Genomic DNA, 20742 nt, shown 5'->3' with positions numbered 1-20742 from the left:
TTATTCCTTTACCTTGGAATCAGACTTATCATTATATAAGTTGGCAATATGAGTTGGAACTGCAAAACATTAAAAGGCAACATTTCTGATTAGATTTGAACATTCTAAAGAAATTAATTCGATTTAAGAAACTTGGCAGGTTGTGTATCTAGGAATCGTAGTGTCTTCAATTATTCAGCACTTGCAAAGATTTCCAAACTTTAGAATGAGATAGTAAAATCAGAAAATACAAGTATACATTCTACAAGTATACAGAACTACACTTAGATTATGTATCCAGTAAAGATTATTTAGTAATACAATAGCAACTCACATGAAATATTTATTAAATAATTTAATTTAGCTTGTTCAATTTGAAATTCAGTCTTTGATATTAGAAAACATTTCTGTATTTCTATATTTGAAGTCACATATACAAAACAGTGCTAGTTCTTAGGGTATTAATGTATAAAGAGTACTTACACCTTCTTGTTATTAGTATTTTACTTATATCCGTTAACTTTATACACTATTGTAATGCAGTTAATCTATATAATATATAATTTTGCAATATCTTAAAACTGTTAAATTCCTTAATAGACAATACATTTAAGCTAAATTCCAGTGAAAGTGTAAAATCCAAAGTATAAAATAGAACTAGTAGAAAAATTTGTTGCAAATTTTGGGGATTTTTTAAAACAAAAAATGATTTTTAGATGAAAATGTTTGTTGAAAATTTGAAATTTGGGAAATTTTGACTAGCTGCAACATAAAACTTGTTAATAAAACTGTACATAATTGTTTTCCACAGTATCTTATTATTTTCTAATTGTAATGTTATAAAATTGCTATTTTGCCCCTAACCTTTCCTAAACAATGTGTTAAATATAAATTGTTACTTAAATCAGAAATTAGTCTAAAACCATTAAAGCAGGAAAAATACGTTTCACACACATAACATAAAAAACATTAGCTGTTAAGATAGCCTTTTCATATACCAGATTAAACAAAATTAGGCATAAAACCACAAACTGGAGGGATGAAAACTAAAAAAACAACAAATCTTTTAGTTAGATTTTCAAAGTTGCTCAGCACCTGCAGCACCCGTTACCACAAACCCATGTGTGACCTCTCAGCCTCTTGGAAAACCAGGCCATCAAAGTGCTCCTTTGTACCAGCCTTTAGCACAGTAACATAGTTTTCCTCTTTACAATGGTACTATACCTGCAAGATGTTGGAACAAGTAAAATATGTGTACCCAGAGCTTTAAAATTGTATTTGAAAGTGATTGAGATGGCTTTTGAATGTAATATGATATTAAAATTTGCTTTATTGGCAGAGGTAAGTTTTAGTATTCTAGATGGCAAATATAACAATATAGTTATAACATTTTACTCTCTCTTAAGAGTGAAGTTGGTATTAATTATTTAATATATTCTTCAAAAATTATCTTTCCTTGAGCTTCACTTTTACTTAATTTTATCATAATCATATAAATGAAGAAAGGAAGCCAACATGAATTTCAAAATTATCCCTTACATTTTATTACAAGAGGGTATGCTACTACCACCCTCCTCTTTATCCACGTGACTAGTCCCATTTACAGTGAATGGGACTGGTCATGTGAAAAAGTGTTGCTGGGCTAGGGCCATATACATTTAGGGCTGTGTCATCATTATGGACCTAATCCAACTTCAGTAATGCCAACAGAAAGTTTCCCATTGATTTATATGAGAGTTGGATCAGATCAGACCTAAATAAGGGGGTTGGGGTAGTAGAGAATGTCAGAAGGACCAATTTATATATATATTTGACAAAATGCTCTAGAACCAATTTATATATATATATATTTGACAAAATGCTCTAGAACCATACAATATGAAAACATTCAGACAAAACTGTTAATGTGATAGTAAGGGTTTGATTCAACCGCTTAAAAGATTGGAAATTCCTAGTCAGGGTTGTAACTTTCCTCAGTTCAAATACGCCCAAATATCCTTGCCATTTCCACTTATCACATGAAATGATACACAAGTGGCAACATTCTCCCTTCTGATATGCTTGTTTGTCTCCCACTGAGGTAAACATGAGCTATGTGTCCACCAAGGGAACAATGTAATTATTTGGCTAAATTTTCTGAACAATGTAATTATTTGGCTAAATTTTCTGAATTGATCACCATTTAAATGTGCCTATTTTTAGGCATAAAATAAATTGCACTCACAAAAAGGGCACCCCCTTGCTCCCCTGCACACACTGCAGGTTGCATGACCAGCTATTCCATTTCCATGTGGAAATGTGGGTTTTGCAGAAGCAAAATGGCAAAACAACTTTGGTGGTTTCAATCACGCATATGTGCAGATGTGGATGACATCTGGCGGGAAATGTAGTGCTATTTATGCTGAAGAAGCTAAATGCAGTTTACTCCAAATGTCCTTGCTTTTTTCCCCATGTTATTTATGTTACTTTAAACGAGTTGGTTTTGGTTTAATAGAAAAGAGAGCGTCTCAAACAGTCAGCAGTTTGTCCGCATACTACAAGTAGACAAAATTTGTCTCAGTGACATCAAACTGCTAACACAAATAGATCTATTACCCTTTGTCCCTGGCTCGGTAAGACAGTTACCCTTAAGGCGTTAGCCTCTGAGCTTGGTGATAAATTATTGAATGATAGGAAAGCTGATTATCCAAACATAGCAGGAGTAGACTATGTTATTCAAGTGCTGAAACCCATCATCTGTGAGGCTTACAATGAATGATTTTTGATATACTTAAATAGTTAACAAAAAATTTATTGCAAGAGATAGTTTGTCACTAGATTTACAGTTTCAAGAAACATAGTACAAAACAGTGCATCAGCTTTGTCTAAACATTAAATAGATGCAAGTTCACAAAGATTAAAAAAACAAAAGGAGCATACTTTACAACATAAATTACAATACTATAAATATATTTTATATACATTATACATATTCTAAGACATGATTTTCATATATTTATAGTTCATATTAGTATCAGACTATTCAGTGCTTTAGTTATATTATGGAGCTGAACTTTACATACATATTTGCATTGTTACACTTATAGTAAATGATTCAAAATTAATGAGGCATTTTAACCAGTTTATCCCAGTCACTTAAAGAACCATTTGTCAAAACTGATGAGTGCTTACATATAGCAGTATGTTCATTTGGAGACAACTCTTTCCATTTTGATTGTTGAAAACTTGACCTAGAAGAGGGGCTGCAATGGAATGACAGCTGGGTGCGGTGAAAGGAGCGAAGGAAACAATGCATGAGGTAATGGGGGGAAAGCCAGGTGACTCGGATGAAGGACAGAAGTTGGAATTAGTGGCAATTGTGGTGGAGCAACAAAAGTTGTGTGGGTTCCTGGACAAAGTCTAGGTCCTACTGCGAGATGAGGTAAAGGTGTTCTTGAAAGGGTTGGGACCTGTGAAAGAAACTGTTGGTGAGGCTGGAGAACCTTAAATCTACTTGCAGCAGCAGCAGCGGCAGCATGCTGCTGTAAAACAGTGTGATGGATTGTGGTTACAGAGGTAGAACATAATGGCTGCTGCAAGGGCAAAGGCTGCAGAGGAGAATTAGAAGGTTGGATTACAGTGGGAGGAAAGGCAAACTTCACCTTGTTCGCCAGCATGTTTTGCTGCATGAGCTGCTGATAGGCCTCACATTGCAAGTCTTTGAATTTTCCATGGTTTTCTGGAGGAAATATCAATGTCTGATCAGGCAACGTAAATGGGGCAAGTATCTGTTCAGTGGTTAAAAAGGTATGACTATTTGTATGTGCTTCTTTGAATGACAAAGGTGGAGGGCTGTTAAATGTGCCTGAATTATACCGCAGCCATTCACTGGTTGCGTCATTTATTTTTTCTTGTGGTATGGTCTCTGCTACTTCATATTGGCATAGATATGATTTACGAGGAGTTTGTTCCACATTTCTGTCAATACTGGGCACTTTATAAGGAGCTTGACTTTTACGAGCCCTTACATTTTCATGTTTCTTTTCTTCTTCTAGTTTGTTCTCTGGTGTTGCAGTTGTCAGAATACTATGTTCAATAACAGAAGCAGAGGAATGCGTGAAGTCCTCCAAAAATGTACTTGGAGAGCTCTCCACTGCTGAACACTCTGTTGACTTGTTACTTTCTGATAAAAGTAAACAATCAGATTGTAGAGTGAACTTGTTTTCTACGAGCTGTGTTGTTTGCACCACATTTTCTGTATAATCTTTTATGGGTTGAGCTTTTGTTTGTTGTATATTTTCTTGAGTTAACAGTTCCCCCAAAATATTTAATGTAGAATTGCCTCTGGAAGGTCTATGGTTTTCATTTCTTCTTGGTTCTTTGTTGACAAATATGTGATGGGTTCTAGATCTTTTTCTCCTTCTTTTCCTTTTAGGTTTACAATGTGCAGCTAAATTACTTGTTTGCTTGAGATACTCTTCTGATAAAAATGCTTGTCTACATGAACTTTCATCTGATGAACAAGAATATGTATGTTGTCTTCGCTTTCGATGGGATCTTTCAGGTTCATCAGTCAGAAAGTTGTAGGCTCTCTTGATGGACTGGCTTTGACTTGTACATTTTTCCAAACATTTATGATCTGGGCTACAGCTAGCTCTTCTTACCTTACAGCTACATAATGTTCTAGAATACATTAAGTTATGTCTTCCCGAATTCAAAGTCAGTTGTTTTGATTGCCTATGAGAGTTTGCTTTGTACTTTCTGTGCAGAGGTTCAGAGTCAATGCAGTGGTCATCGCTATTTTTTGTGTTCCAAGTCCCACATGGGCCTTTGTCACCATGTATGTGTGTTGATGTGGACATGGTTCTTTTGTGAGTGCCGTTTTCAATGCCAAGTTTTTGACATGACTGTTGTAACTGCTCTGCAGCTAACCATATGCTTCCAATTTCATCTCTGCACTTCCCTGAAGTATTCTGAAGGTGCTGATGTTTTTCTTCATTGACATAATTAATTTCCTGTTCAGCTGTTGAAGAAACTTCAGCATCTGCCTTTGCTGTTTCCTCATGATGGTGATGACATAATTTTCTCCTTCTTTTCCTTTTCCTATTTTTGTGAAACCATCTTTTGTGAGTTTCTTTGTTCCAGACTTTGTTGTGTTTATCATCTATCATGGTGTCCTGTCGTATATGGCTTTTGGAAATGTGGTATTTTTCTGTTTTTCCAGTCCTGAAAGAGGCATCCAAGCACATTTTATCTTGATTTGTTGCAGGTTCACAGCTTTTAGCTAACGAAACATCTGTCATAAGTGATGTTGCTTGCTCGCACGCATTTTTATTAATTTCTGTTTTGTAATCAGCACATTCTGAAATAGATTTACCTGCGTCATCTAAAACAAGACTCTGGTTGGACTCAGTTTTGTGATGAGAATGAGGTACATTTGACTGATGTTTAGTTTTCTCCATGCAGTCACTTGCTCTTGATGACTTGAAGTCAAAACATAAAGGATTACAGCTATATGAAATGGATGGTTCTGTATTTGTGTAAATTAACATTTCAGAGGGCCACTGAAGAACAGACCATCCATGTTTGCTCAGAACAGGGACAAATGGTTCACAAGGTCTTTTATGTGTCTCTTGTTTGTTTTGTAAGGCTGTACTCTCCCCTTCAGAATTTGATGACATATGTACATCAGACCCAAGTTTTTTAATTTCTGCTTCAGTTGTGGATGACTCACTATTAATGTATTTATCATTTTCCTCTGTGATATCTTGCAAAGGTAAGCAATCATCAGTGATATCAAGAGCTGGGGATTTCTTTCCCAACCTCTCAGAACTGTGACTTTCTACGTGTAGCGCCTGATTATTAACGGCAACTGTGGACAGTGATTGATCTCGTAATGTTGTTGAACTGACATCAACACAATAGCCATCCAAATCACAAGACACAGGTTGTTTCAAATGAGAATCAGCAGGAACTAATACTGTATTATCTAGTATTATATTATTCTCTTTACTGGATAGTTCTTTTGACTCCTGAACTTCAGAAGCTTCTGCTGTGTCAGTACCTTTTTCCATCAGTGGGTGAATGTAGTTTTGTTTCTCCTCAGAGCACAAAACTATTTCTGTTGCTGATGGAAACTGAAAATTACAAGCTCCTGGAACAAATCTACTTCTTCTGCTAAATCCATGTTCACTAGATGTTTCATCATTATATTCATAGAAAACAGCAGCTGAGGACTCCAACTTCACTGATGCTTTCTTAGGAAAAGCAAAAGAGAATCCTATTTTATGTCCATGGGCTCCTTGTACTTGATCCCCAAGTTTGTGAGTGTCAGATTTGTTATTACTTGCGCTTTCAGAAGCAGAAAAAGCACTAGAAGTAACTTCTTTTGCATTCTGTGCATTGTGCATTAATGTACAATTGAAATTTTGTTGTTTGTTAGAAGAGTCTATGATAGTACTTTGTGGAATTTCATGGAAATTATCTCTCACAGTAACTGTAGTGGACTTGAACATGGGACCACTCCCAGGAGCACTAAAAAACAAAACAAAACCTTCCATAAGTACACTTCAAAGAAATTAGATGTTCAGAGTTACTGCATTCCGATTGTACTATTATTTCCATAACATTGTGTTACATTTGTTTCCACAAAGATTTCTAGGGGAACAGGTTAACTATTCTAAATCAATAGCTCCAAAACAAGACTACATTACAGCAGGGGCTTTCAAACTTCTTCCTACTGCAGACTATAGTAGGACAGAGCATGTCTCATAAATCACCTCCCTCTCACAGAGACTGCCTCCCCATCCATATGTGACCACCCAGTCAACCTCTCCTCCTATCTGCGATCACAAACATAACTGTGAAAACCTTACCAAATTCTTACATGGAAAAAAATAAGATTAGGTAAGTGTTTATGTACTTTCAGCTGACCCTAGTGCAATAAGTGATTTATCCTTCATGAAAAAAATTAATCACACTGTCTACTTTTATTCTTGCTTTTGTCTCCTCATCCCATCTGTTCAGTTTGACTCAACAAGAAGCAAGGAGACGAGCCAACAGAGCACCAGTAGTCTACAGACCACAATTTGGGAATTTCTGCATTACCATAAGTCATGCTGCTTTTGAAACTCAGCCAGTAAAGGCCTATCTTTCACAATTTTTTTTTTAACTGAAAAATCAAACTGACATATTTGAAGTAAAGATGGAAAAACCTGAAAACCTTCACAGATTCAATACAGGTAATCATCCAGAAGCATGGATGTCTATCTGTGTTTAATCTATTTTGGCTGGAAATTGGGGTGGGTATCTCACAAAAAAGGGGTTTCACCTGAGAGAATTCCTGTGTTTCCTGACTCCAGATAGGTTGAAAATACCTTTAGAATAGCTCTTTCACAGAAATAAGTTTTGACTTCTTTTACTAGCCTAACCTAGCTAATATTAGCAAATATATATATATATATATATATATATTTACTGCCTTGCATAGCCCCTATAAGAACAATAATACAATAATTATTACATACAGACAGAACACAACATTCAGACACAGTCTTACCCTTCATATAAACATCATCCCCTCAAAACAGAAAAAGCATTTGACAAAAAACAGAATGGAAACAAAGCCAAAAATATGTTTGTTACCAACCTCACTAAAAAGTGGCTTTACAATATGATCTAACTTCAGTGACAACAGTTAGGAAGGTAAGGGGAAGAGGCAAACCCCCTTCCTCAAAGAGTTTTGCACTTGCTCTAAGTTCCATAGGCTGCAAAGCCCAGGAGTAGAGCGGCCATGACTCAACCACTTTTAAGCAGTGGTTCCACACTAAATCAGACAGAGAAGCAACTTGAACATATGTCAGTGAGTGGTGTTTGCAACCTGTGGTGCATGGGATTGGACCATTCAAATTTGGCCTGGCCACCCTTCTGTCTAGATGGAGGGTCAACCAGGCCAAATGATGTTGTGATGTGGAGCATGGAGAGTCTGTTCTTCTACAGTGGAGCACAGGGGAGTCAGCCAAGAACTTGACTCCTGGCGGCAACTGGCTGAGGGAGGCCTGGGTCCCTGTGGGAGAGCAGGCAATGAGCAGGGGCCTTGCTTGGGGGAGAGGTGGCAGGGATCAGAATTTTTCCTCCCTCCAAAAAAAATCTGAATTGGTGCCACTGCCTGAAGTTTTCCAAATTCAGCATTTGATGGACATTTCAGAGGAACAGTTTCCAGAGATGGGAGCACTCATCTGAGAATGACTGGCTAGCTGCCAAATTAAGACTAACAACTAAGACATCACAGCAGACTAACTGTATCCCAAACTATATATGCCTTTACAGATTGTTACTAATATCTGAACTACAGGCAGAACTCAATAGTGTGTGCCATTGGAGAGCATGGAACACAAGGATTACACATTCATGTCAATCTGCCCTCCTGGGAAGGACTGATCCTTGCTTCTGCACTAGCTGAATATTTTGAAAATTCCTCAAAGCCCACCTGAAGTAGAACACATTAGAGGAGTTAGGGCTGGTCGAAAGTGTTCTGTTTTAGACAGAAAATTGGGTTTTCCACAATTTATTTTTATGAAAAGTGTTTGCTGTAGTTTTGGATACTAATTTAAAAACACATTAATTGGCAGCTCACTGCTCTATTCCTGACACACAGGATCACCCCCACCAGGAGCCAGTGGTATTAATCCATAAGGCTAGATCAGATTCTTTACTCTCCTAGTCCTAAAATGTACATTGCATTCTATTTTGTCAATTAAATATTTTAATAAGGTTTTCATTTAGTTGAAATTATACTAATTTTAATGCTGCTTTTGAACCTACTCTCAGTTACTTAGAACAATATATGGGAATCAACAGATCTATCTATCTATCTATCAGAAAAGTAACTGCAAAAATAACATCAACCTCTTAACTATATCTGTTCCTTTTCATCTACATTTCCAATGATCTTCTTTAATTCTGTCAGTAAAGTTTGTAAGTTCATCCATTTTACACATGTAAGTGCCAGTTTTGCTAGAAAACATGTTTTTTGTTCTCACAACATGTATGCACTTGCAAATATTTTGGGCACAGTTAAGGAGTTTGGACCTATATCTCTTTATTCCAACACGTATATTAGCTTACTGACAAAATGAGGTACTTACTATGTTAGCATTAGAAAGAGTCAATACAGTATGGATGTGCAAGCTGGACTTATGTACCATAAATAAAAACATAAAAAGCTAATTTCTGATTTCAGAATTCATATTACTGGACATGAATTGTAGAGAATTTTCAGATCACATGAGTTTATAAAGCTTGTAGTTAGAATTTTTACTTGTAAACAAATCAAGTTCAATATGCAAGTCATTGAGATAGAATAAATATGGAATCTCAGTGTCATTTTAAACAGTCACTTTTCACATTATAGTCAGACTTTAACAGATATGTTTGCCTTTTTTCTAATGTAGCAAGTAACACTCCTGAATTGTGCTTTTTAAGCATTTATAGCCATATCTAGATGCATACACTATCCCAGGAGTCCAACTAGCAATTTCAACTCAGTATTTACACTAGATGCTCCATTGTCTTTCATCCTATCTGCTGTATACCATTAATAGCTATGCCATTCTGTATTATCACTAACACAGCATGGGGAGTTAGAGAGAAGGATTTAGCTGTGTGTTGTTTAAAGGTTGCAAAGCCTTGATACAGTGGTGAAAAAACCTGCCACTTCTCGTTAATATATATATGTTGCCTCAAAGAAATTACAAACTGTATGACTGTACTGTTCATTCCATACACACCTACCTGCATCCAGGACATGCCCACTTGTTTAGATGGACTTTGTTTCAATATGTCGTGCAACATACACGTTACCAATTTTTAACAGAAAACTATAGACCTCACATTCAATTGAATAATGTGGCAGTTCACCGAGTGAGATGCAGGTCTCACCATAGACAACATCTGAATAAACATTCAATTTACAGATTAACCACCGACTAATTTTTTCTGTGATTGTTAGATCTATGTTGGAGCAAACTGAAAGTGGTTCAAATTCTTTTACACTGAGTTGTCTGTTTCATAAGCATGTAATTTTTTGGTAAAAAGGCTGTCACTTCAAACTAAGAAATATCAGTATCAACTAGAAATATATTTCCAGATTCAATAGAGAATATACATCTGGTGAGATGTGATTGTTATGGTTAGACTATGCACCCTGATGGGTTCAGGAAAAGGAACATTTTCTTTTAAGGTATTCCCTTATATAGTTTCTCTGGCTATTTAAATTTTAAACTAGATTTCCTGATGCATTCCCAGGTGAGCAGTTCAAACTCTAAGTCACACAGATTTGTTACATCCAGGAAAGATAGAGTGTATCCTTTCCTCATCAATAAAATAATGCCAAGCTTCAAATGCTTGACCTAGTTCACTAATGCTTTCAACACTGTGCCTGGCTTTATGAAATATATATGGAACATATTTTTAACTAAAAATACATGTCATTTTAGCTCCACTAAAAAAGTAACGTTAAACATTTATTTCTTCACATAGTGCCAGCTCAAATTACTGCATACATACAGCTTAGAGCTTGCCATAAAAATATGTGCATCTTGTTCTGGGCTCAGGATCTTAACAGTCATGTGTCCCACAACCCCAACTAATAGTTTGGGGGTTATTTTTCCACTGCTTTTTCCATTTCAGTAGTTATTCACTCACCATGCTGCCTCTTTCCTCAGTTCAGCTAACTTGTGCAAACGTTGGAGGGCCTTTTCCTGTTTCCTTTCATCTTTTCTTGACTTGGAAGCTACATTTCGAGCAAACTCCCTCTGTTTCAGTTCCTTGAGTCTCTATTAAAAATAATAATACACATATTTAATAAAAAGAGAATTCCTGACAGCCCTGGTAAACTACTATAAGACTGTCATTTTCTCTTGTTGGGTATGTAAATGCACCATAGCATTACCATTACGATGGTGTTATTTTGTTCTGCTGGCAAAGTTCAGTTGCACTTTTGTTGGTTTCTTTTATTTTCGTGTTAGAAATCACACATTTAGGTAGTTCAGCAATATTCAAAATATTACATAAGATTACTGCATGGTCCTTTCCCAAAATATATTTACTGAGTAATGGTATGTTGTTGTATCTTTTTACTTAAACAATTTAGACCAAGTTCATCCCTGGTGTAATTCCATGGAGTACAATGGTGTTACATCCGTAATTTTGTCTGCCATGTTGAAAGGAAAAACAACAGTTATGTGTGAAAAACATTTTTGATACACTGGCCAAAACAATCCAGAAATTAATTTTATTTGACTTGGTGGATAGCTAAACTTTCCCCTTAAGTCCAGGCTTATAGCACCTATGCCTTAATTTGCCCCTGCTCAGAATCATAACTGCTACCTCCACATTTTCTTTGTGAAAGCAGGTTTCACCCACACCCGTTATCTTCTGTGTTGCTAGGCTGAGAAAAGGAAAGTTTAGAACGTTGTTTCCTTCAAATGATAAGTCTCTTTTTCCCGGTTACTGTCAGCTTCCAGATCATGGCAAAATTTGTGCTCCAGTTGAGTTTCAAAACCATATCTCTCACAGAAACATTGCAGATTTCTACTATATGTCATTGATGTGGTCATCTTACACTTCTGTTTCCAGTATTGAGGCAATCACATATTCCATGTATGCAATGGGATCAGGAGCTTTCCTCTCCAGTTGGAAGTGGATGCCAACTCACCAGATATTTTTGTTTCTGATCTGATTCTCCAACACCATCTCAATTCATCCATCTGAGATTGCCTTGTAATTAACACAGCTTTATCTCATTGCCATTCATCAAGTAAATCTATTTGTTTGGGTGTGCCTCTCTTCACCCTACACAAACTTTGCTCCAGATGAATCATGCAAGCAAGCAATTTGTTTCAGATTAAAGTTTAATCAAGTTTTCCAGTGAAACTATTTTTGTCTCAGATCTACCGGTTTTTGTATTTTGAAGAAGATGACTGCAGTAAAGGACTCTGAGCTACCAGAGATTTCGGTTTCAGAAGATCTTTCGGATTTTCTTCCAGGGGGTCACCCAATGAAATTAATAGGCAGTGGATTTAAATCAAACTAAAGGAAGTATTTCTTCACACAACGCACAGTCCACCTGTGGAACTTGCTGCCAGGGGATGTTGTGAAGGCCAAAACTATAACTGGGTTCAAAAAAGAATTAAATAAGTTCATGGAGGATAAGTCCATCAATGGCTATTAGCCAACATGGTCAAGGACACAACCTCATACTCTGGGTGTTGCTAAGCCTCTGACAGCCAGATGCTGGGACTGGATGACAGGGGATGGATCACTTAATAATTGACTTGTACTTTTCATTCCCTTTGATGCATCTGACATTGGTTATTGTCAAAAGATAGGATAGTGGGCTAGATGGACCATTGGTCTGATCTAGTATGGCCATGCTTTTAGCAATTTTCCCAGTATCTGACCTAGATGACTGTCTCTATAATCCCTTCAAATTTTCAATATTAATATAAACCCAGCCTTACTACATCTTATACTCTATCCATCCAGGAGTCTGTTACAAAAATATCTTCCATCATGACTGGTAGTTTCCATTCCTTCCTTCCCATAACATTTTAAATTCTCCACACAGCCCACTTTCCTTTTGCTATAGTAATAAATAATGAGACTAGCCCTTAATGCAAATGAGTTTCATATATGCATATAACAATCAAGAGCTATAACCTTGTTTATAAGTGAGGTGTATGTTGTAGGAAACCTTTTACCCAACAACATTTGTGAAGGTCTGATTAATTTGCTATACTCCACTTTCTGAGAAATGTTTTTTTTTCCCTTTTGCATTGTTTTTTCTATATTATAAAACTGCACAAAGATCCACAGTCACACACTGACCTTTTGTACTATAATGTACCTCGCAGCTGCACATGTGAGCCAAAACCATACCTGCTAAATTTGCCTCTGTACATAGCCTATTTAATACCTTTTATAGTTCATGAGAGGCTTCTTCCTCGTTAAATTGTTCTTCTTTCTTCCAACTCATACGCCACACACTATCTCATTTCACCTATTTGCCTCAATGAGCTCTCATCCTTCTAATGATACAAATTTTGTTCTAGCATGAACTCCACATCCAAGGCCCTGCTTTTCAATGTGTTTGTCATGAAAAATAGAAGTTCAAGGATATGCAACATGAAAAAATTCAAAATATTGAATAGTATTTTAGCTGTTAAAATCAATGGGAATCCTGCAACTAAAAATCCCATATAACACTTGAAAATGTAGCCCGTCGTATTGCCCACACAACTTCAGCTGTCTTTTTGCCTTGAATCTTCAGTCACAACTGCCACAGTATTCTGAACTGTACTAGATATAAAAAGAAATAAAGATATTGTAGAGACTGTATGCCGGAGGCCAAACAAAATCAGCAATTTTCTCTCAGATATGGAATAACTATACAAGTACCAGGTGGATAAATGAATAGACAAGGGCAAAAAAACCAACAACACACACACACACACACACACACACAACTGCAGCAAGAATGGAAGGGGAAAAGTTGCACTACAGTCACAGTGAAAACCTACATTCACAGACGTACCCACACGCCCTCATGTACCCACACATAGCACTTGAAATGTAAATGGAACAAACTTTCAAATCTAACTGTACTTTAAACAAACTGCAAACAGTCAAACCAATTACACTTTTAATCCCGAAAGACAAACACACGCTGGCAGCGCAACTAAAACAAATACATGAGCTAACCAAACACAATGCTACCTTATTAAAATTAAACATTAAAACAAACATTTACAGTATGGCTCACAACAGTAACCAGGTTTCCCTCCTGTCTCCTCAGAAAGCCTATCCTGCCTCATTGGGGCTTCAGCTAGCCCGAAAGGGGAGGTTTTCAGCCAATGTCCCATCACCCTCTTCCAGTAGGCCAGCTCCTCCCTGCCTTCTGAATCTCCCTCTCCCTTTGCCCCATAGTGGATGAAGGTCATCGTATCCTGGCTGGAGGGAAGAAGTCATTCTACTTCTGCCCTCTGGTGCAGGATGCCTTGCTATGCTTCAGCGGGTAGACATGGTGGTGCTGACTTGGACCAAATCCCAAGGAATTCCCTTGGATCTCCTCAGCCAGCCAGCCAGTTCAGGCCCTAGGTCTGCCAGTGCTTCCCTAATGGAGGCCCTGAGAGTGGTGGCAGCAGAAGTGGGAGCCACAGTAACTCTAGGAGCTTCCCAATGGGACAGGTCGCAGCTACCCTAGCACAGCCCTGGAGGTATCCACCAGTCTCAGGTACTTTGTGCTCCAGATCCTGCAGTCATGACCCTCTTGTGGGGAATGAAATAGGGGCAGCTGCAATAGTTCTGAATCCAGCAGGTTGAGTGGAATCTGTCTCTGGCCCTATTTCACTGCCTGGTGAGTATCTGCTGGATGGGGGAGGGGAAAGCAACCCTCTGTTCCTCACATGAGGGGATAAGACTGAGGCTAGAGTGAGTCAGCTCTGTAGGGAGCCCCATAAGTGTGTGCTGCTGTTGTGATCACCTGGACAGCTGCTATTTCCTCTGGACCTAGTGTCTCCCTTCTCTACTTCTGTAGGGGGAGAGGGAGGATAGCAACTATTTCTGATATAGGAAACCACTTTTCCTCTTCCCTGCTTTCTTCATCCTTGTGCAGGGCCTGGCTGGGATGGCCAGCTGGCAACTTGGACAGTAAGACTGTCTTGCTTACTTTGAGAATGAATTGGGTATGGCAGACAGTGTATTACTTTAAGGTCTTGTCTTCACTACATTGCTGCTTGAGCTATAACTCCAGGTTTGCACCATAACCCAACTCCCATCCACCCACAAAAATCTCTAGCTCGAATTAAGTGGGGCTTTAAGCTTGAGCCAGCTAGCCTGTCTGGTGCTAAGGTTGATGCACTAGCTAGAAATGCAGTGGGCATGCAGCAGCTGGAGTTACAACACTTTTTTCGGCTTCATTCCTACCACTTTGTGTAGCAAGAATGTTGTTTCACAATGTGATCACTCTCACTCTGTTCTCACTTAAGCTAGGCTAGCTCAAGTGGAGTAACTCAAGTGTACTAACTTCAGCTAACCAGGGCCGCCCAGAGGATTCAGGGGGCCTGGGGTCTTCGGCGGCGGGTCCCAGCCGGAAGGACTCCCCGCCGCGGGTCCCGAAGCGGAAGGACCTCCCGCCACCAAATTGCAGCCGAAGACCCGGAGCGGAAGAAGCTCCGGGGGCCCGGGAGCGAGTGAAGGACCCCGCTCCAGGGGCCCTGGAAAACTCTCGTGGGGGCCCCTGCGGGGCCCGGGGCCTGTGGCAAATTGCCCCACTTGCCCCCCCTCCCCCGGGCGGCCCTGCAGCTAACTGTTGCAGTGAAGAAAAGCCCTTAGTCAAAACCCTCTGGTGCTTAAGGATGACTGCCTTGGGCTCCTGAAACAGCTAGTTTTTAAATGGATGCTTGAATGTTATGTTTTGTGTCTTTGTCCTAGCATGTATCTTCTGTTCTCACTTGGCAGCAGCCACACCTGGTGCCAGATGGCCACACTATTCTATTTGATTAACAAGGAGACTGTAGGATTATCTACTGGGCGAGCAGCAATTCTTGCCTCCTGCTTTCAGTGGCATTTCATTCTGGCAGACAGAATAGATTTTGGAGGCAGATATTAAGGTTCGCTCAGATATCTCTGCTGGCCCAGTTCAGGTTCTGTGTGTTTTTCAGTGGGGGATTGATGTGTACCTCTCACTGGGAGTTCTGTTGGTCAGTAAAGGGATATTATTTTCTTAGAATTTCTGCTAATTTTGGTGGTAATTATGTGTTGAAAGATTCAGGAATAAATGGGTTCTTTCTTGGTCAGATAATTCAACTGCAGTCCATATTATCAACAGGTGTTGGGCAGGTTACTTTAAATCAAGCAGCTTACATACATGTTTATGCTACTGCTTGGTCATCCCTGGAATTGATAACAACACTGCCAGTATTTTCTCTTGTTTCAAGGTAAATAGACAGTGAAGCAATGCCTCAAGCCAGTTTTGAGCAGGTTGTTATGCCATCATTTTTGTGGATCTTGGCACATGAAGGCACTGGGATTGCCAAAGATCACTAGCCATTTGGACATAGAGAAGTGCCAGTGCCAGGTTTTCTGACTTCATGTCATTCAAAGTGCATTCAGGTCTTTCCTTACAGTACTGGCCCATACCAGAAGTGCATTTAATGAAGTTTACAGAAGTGCCCAGTAAAATGTTCATTATATTTCTTTTGCTATTTCCCCTCTCTCTCTCTCATATTTTGCTCTTTTTCACTGAGATGTAAAAAATGCAACATCGAACAATTTACTTAGCTACGCTCTGTGCCTGTCTTTGCCATAGCGGGTGATGCTGCTGCTATTCCATCTGTCCATTCAGATGTTCTCAAATACCAAAAAATATGTTGAGAAACAGATAAGTGAAATATTATGCTCACAGATGGATGGGTCCTCCTTTTTTTCCTACAAGTTCCATATTATATTTCTAGTAGCTGTGTATGCCTTTGAGAGAAACCACAATAAGTCCAATGAAGTTATTTGAAAGGTAAATAATCATATATTACTCCATTGTGTGCTCCCAAGATAGTCAACAAAAAAGTGAGGGTCTATTACTCTGCTAAAAAAGTGCAAGGTTAAACAATTCAAGCAAGACTTTTGGGTGTATGATAGCTGTACTCCAAAGCAAAAGACCAAACGTTTGAGGCCTCTTTTCATAAGATTTCTTACCTCTGTGTATTCTTGTCTTCCAATAGATTATATGATGCTGACCCTGGTGCCCACTTTGCACTCATGTCTCTCTTTTCAAACTTAAAGTAGTTCATTTCATAAATTCATTCTGAGCACTTAGCATGGTGATGGATATTAAAAATGTATAAAAGGGAGAAAAAACACATTGACATTACAAAAATAGGGACTTCACTGCATACTGCGGAGCTCAATAATTTTTTGACTGTAAATGTTTGTTTTTCCTCCAATGAGAGATTTATGCAGTGAATAAGAAAAGACTCATGCAATAGGACAAGAGAAGACAGTGTTGTTAAAGATAAAAGGGTTGTTTGTTTTTTAATTTTCACAAGGAAGCTGAGCCAAAGCTATACAGAAATTAGAAAACATCCTTTAATAGCACTTCATTTCAATTATTGTAATGATTATAATATTGTGATTCGGTTTCCATTGAAATTAATGGGGCTACTTCTTTGAGAGACTGGTCGCCAATGTGAGTAGAGGGTTCAAAATCTGCCCTAAATTGTCAATGTTACATGTTTGTATTTACTGCACAATTTGAGGTCTTAATCCTTGCATGGTGCAGGATCTGGAACATAATGAGCATGAAAAAGGATGTTAAAGGTTTCCTAGGACAGCTGTATTCGGAGCTGGATAAAGGGCAGATGCGCATAGCTGCATATCTGGCTCTTGTATGCAAATGAGCCCCTACTGCTCAGTATTTCTTTCAGGCAACACAGCACTGCAAAGCAAATATCATGATGTCGATCTGAGCCTCTTATCAGCTTAATCAGGTACTATTTGTTCAGTACATGTAAGTTTAAGCAGAGATGAAACATTAAATGTTGGTAAGTAAGAAATTATTCTGTTTGATTGTTGCATGTAAGTAGGTGCCAGTTGTGTGAGGTGCCTGGAGGCAGCTTTAATTTCCATACCTAACTTTACAGGGAATGTTTGTTTTTCCTCCATCTAACTTTTTGTTGCAGACTTGCTCTCCTCTCAGCTAGTCTTGGATGGTCCTTCGTATGATAAGCAATGGTGATGAATATAATCATTATAAGTGTTATATGAACAACTTACACTATGTGATTTGTATTTTATAACTGGCATCCCAACCCCCTGTACAGGAAGTGTAAGTGGTTAAAAAAAGGGTCCCTTACTATCTAATTTTCACTGTGTATTTGATACATTTTCTACATGGCGTTGCAGGGCTTAATTCAGCAAACACATACTAGCATGCATAGTCAATGGAACTACTCCTGGTCATAACAAATATACTTTGCAGTAGGTTTTAGCAGGTCTAAGTCCTGAGTTACCTTTATGTAGTCTCCAAATGTATGTTTTTCCCCTCTTTTTGAAAGCCAGAGTAAAACATGTGGCATCCTAGCAAGTAGAGAGCTCAGCAAATAGTTAATGATTGATAATTTAAGTAAGAAATTTCACTGAGAGAACTAAAGGCCTGTTTCTCCATTGCTCTGCACCTTGCATGGTCATTTACAATGATGTAAAGGTGGTGTAAAATGCTACCATTATGACTAGGTGTTCTTCTACATCCATTTTGAATTCACTTGGTGAATGACATCACAAGGTGCAGAGCAATGGGAAAGCTGACCCTAAGACTCCAGTCCTGCATTGGATCCATGAAAGGACTCTAAGGCCTGGTCTACACTGGGTGGGGATCGATCTAAGTTACGCAACTTCAGCTACGTGACTAACGTAACTGAAGTCGACGTACTTAGATCTACTTACCGTGGAGTCTTCACTATGGTGAGTCGACTGCTGCCGCTCCCCCGTTAACGGAAGAGCGCTCGGGATCGATTTATCACGTCTAGACTAGACATGATAAATCAATCCCCGCTGGCTCGATCGCTGCCCGCCTATCCGGCCGGTAGTGAAGACATACCCTTATACTCATCCTGAACCCCATTAATTTTACTGAGACTCCACCCATGTGAATCCAGCTGAAAGATCAAAATATAACATAGCAATATTTTACTACTTCTATAGACCTCAATTGACTGCCCTTCTGTACACCCACACAGGGTAGTAAGGAGGCATAAGGAGCCCTTTATGCCCATGCCCAGGTTACCTACCTCTCCAGAGCCTGTGCACTGAGGGAGAACAGCTGGCACCAGACTTCTATTCCTCCTTTGGCTCAGGAGCCTGGGAAGGAGCCATTAAGTGCATTTCTTACATCACCTCTACAAGCCTTCTACTACCTTGCAAAGGAATACTTTTTAAAAAAAAATTCAAGATATAAGCACTTGTAACAATAGCACTTCAGACTAATAGGCTTAAAAACATGGAGAAGCCATAAATTAATAAACACACTGAAGCTAGCAACAACACTTAAAGACTGAAACGTGGAACAAGATGCATTTGAATACTGTGATAACAGTAGTAAGAGAAGGAGAAATGAGCAAAGGTACAAAGTTATGTGGCTGGTATCCCAAAAACTTTAAAAGGTTTGATACTTTAAAAACTATAATAAATCCAATGTTAACAGAGTCGACCCTGTTTAACAAAAAGAAAGTCAGATAAATTCATTGGAAAACAGTGAAACTTTCATGAAACTTATGAACGTGGGGAGAAAACCATTATTGTGTAGTGCCAGATATAGCGGGGGCCCTCTGCTCCACTGAGCCCGCTCTCCTGGTTTACAACGACACTGCTATGCTTTTCTCTTGAGCATAGACTAACAATTGTACCAAATTATGTGGAATTTTTCTGACTTTGACAAATATCCAGGTCACTGAACTAATTCTCAGGTCAATAGAGGCATAAAGCAGTTTCTTAGCTTACAGCCCCAAGCCCCTAGCCAATGTATCTACAGGACAAGTGCTCTTTCCAGCTTTTTCTAGGGTCACACTGTGATCACTGGCTCCTACTTGGCTTTCTTACTTTTTGTCTCTGCCATTCTCTGTGTTTTGCTTTCCCTCCCTCCCTCACACACCTGGTCACAATATCCAGTGGAATCCGCCACCCACATAGTGCTAGTTTCTGGCCAAATTCTATTAGGCCTTGTTTTAGATGTGGTAATATAAATGGTTCTTCCAACTGTTTTACTGTGAAGGGTGCTTTCAAACATAAGTTTGAATGAGGTTTTATTCAACTCACAACTAGGTTTCACCCAGCTAATACACTATTAAGTAGCTTCAGACAGTTGTCATTTTATTTTAAAATCAGCCCATCAATGAAATATTTCCTCCTCCTCCCCCCAAATGTGGAATTTACCCACTCTAGATTACACCTGCTTTAGGCCCTCCATAGACTAGATTCAGGCTCAGAGCAGTAAAACAGCATTTCCATAAAGAAGGAGCATCATAAAGATTTTAGGAGCAGTCATTTGGGATGGCCTCTGTAACTCGTGATACATTTTCTGACCTAGTTCCCTAACCTGGCAACCAAGAAAGTTGGATTTAGGACATTAATCAGCATAAAAATGTTTTGACTTGAAAAGAGGATAGCCAATCAAGTGGAGAGACTGGCAACACCCTGGAAAGAATTAAAAGAGAAGCAGTCACAGAAGGGATACAGAACCACAGAACAGGCATCACACAACCAAGGTGATCAAAGTGAGCATTAGACCTCTAAAAAGAATGAACTTGTAGCAGTTCATTCCTGAATGGACATTAGTAAAACTGAAGATTAGAATAATCGAAAATAATGTTATGTTCAGTGCTTCAAGTATATCAGTATATTCCTATCTGAGTGCTTACCAATGCTTCTCTCTGCAGCTGTTTACTACTCAAATGGTTCCCATCACTCTTGTATTTAAGCACTATTATTTTATCAACACCCATGTGGGTTAACATTATCCCCATTGTACAGATGGGAATTGGAAACACTGAGAGATTGTGTTATGGCCAAGATGCCTTGGGAAGCCTGGCAAAGTCAAGAATTGAACTCTCATCATAAGGTGATAGGGAACAGCCAGCATGGATTTGTAAAGAACAAATCATGTCAAACCAATCTGATAACTTTCTTCGATAGGATAACGAGTCTTGTGGATAAGGGAGAAGCTGTGGATGTGGT

The 20742-nt window shown here is 38.7% G+C and overlaps 1 protein-coding gene across 1 annotated transcript in view; it reads right to left on the bottom strand.

The window, feature by feature from the left end:
• Positions 1-3209: 3209 nt before the first annotated feature.
• ZNF804A (zinc finger protein 804A) overlaps positions 3210-20742 on the bottom strand; it is a 224956-nt gene continuing 207423 nt past the window's right edge. Inside the window, exons 3-4 of the mRNA XM_024204015.1 lie at positions 10663-10793; positions 3210-6492 (exon numbers count right to left, since the gene is read on the bottom strand). Coding sequence (XP_024059783.1) covers positions 3210-6492; positions 10663-10793 — 3414 coding nt within the window. The remainder of the gene's footprint in view (positions 6493-10662; positions 10794-20742) is intronic.

The sequence above is a fragment of the Terrapene carolina genome, unplaced genomic scaffold, assembly GCF_002925995.2.
Source record: "Terrapene carolina triunguis isolate 2854851 unplaced genomic scaffold, T_m_triunguis-2.0 Scaffold62, whole genome shotgun sequence".
Taxonomy (NCBI): domain Eukaryota; kingdom Metazoa; phylum Chordata; order Testudines; family Emydidae; genus Terrapene; species Terrapene triunguis.
Note: the sequence above shows the minus strand (reverse complement) of the source record. Positions and strands in the feature narration are given on the sequence as shown.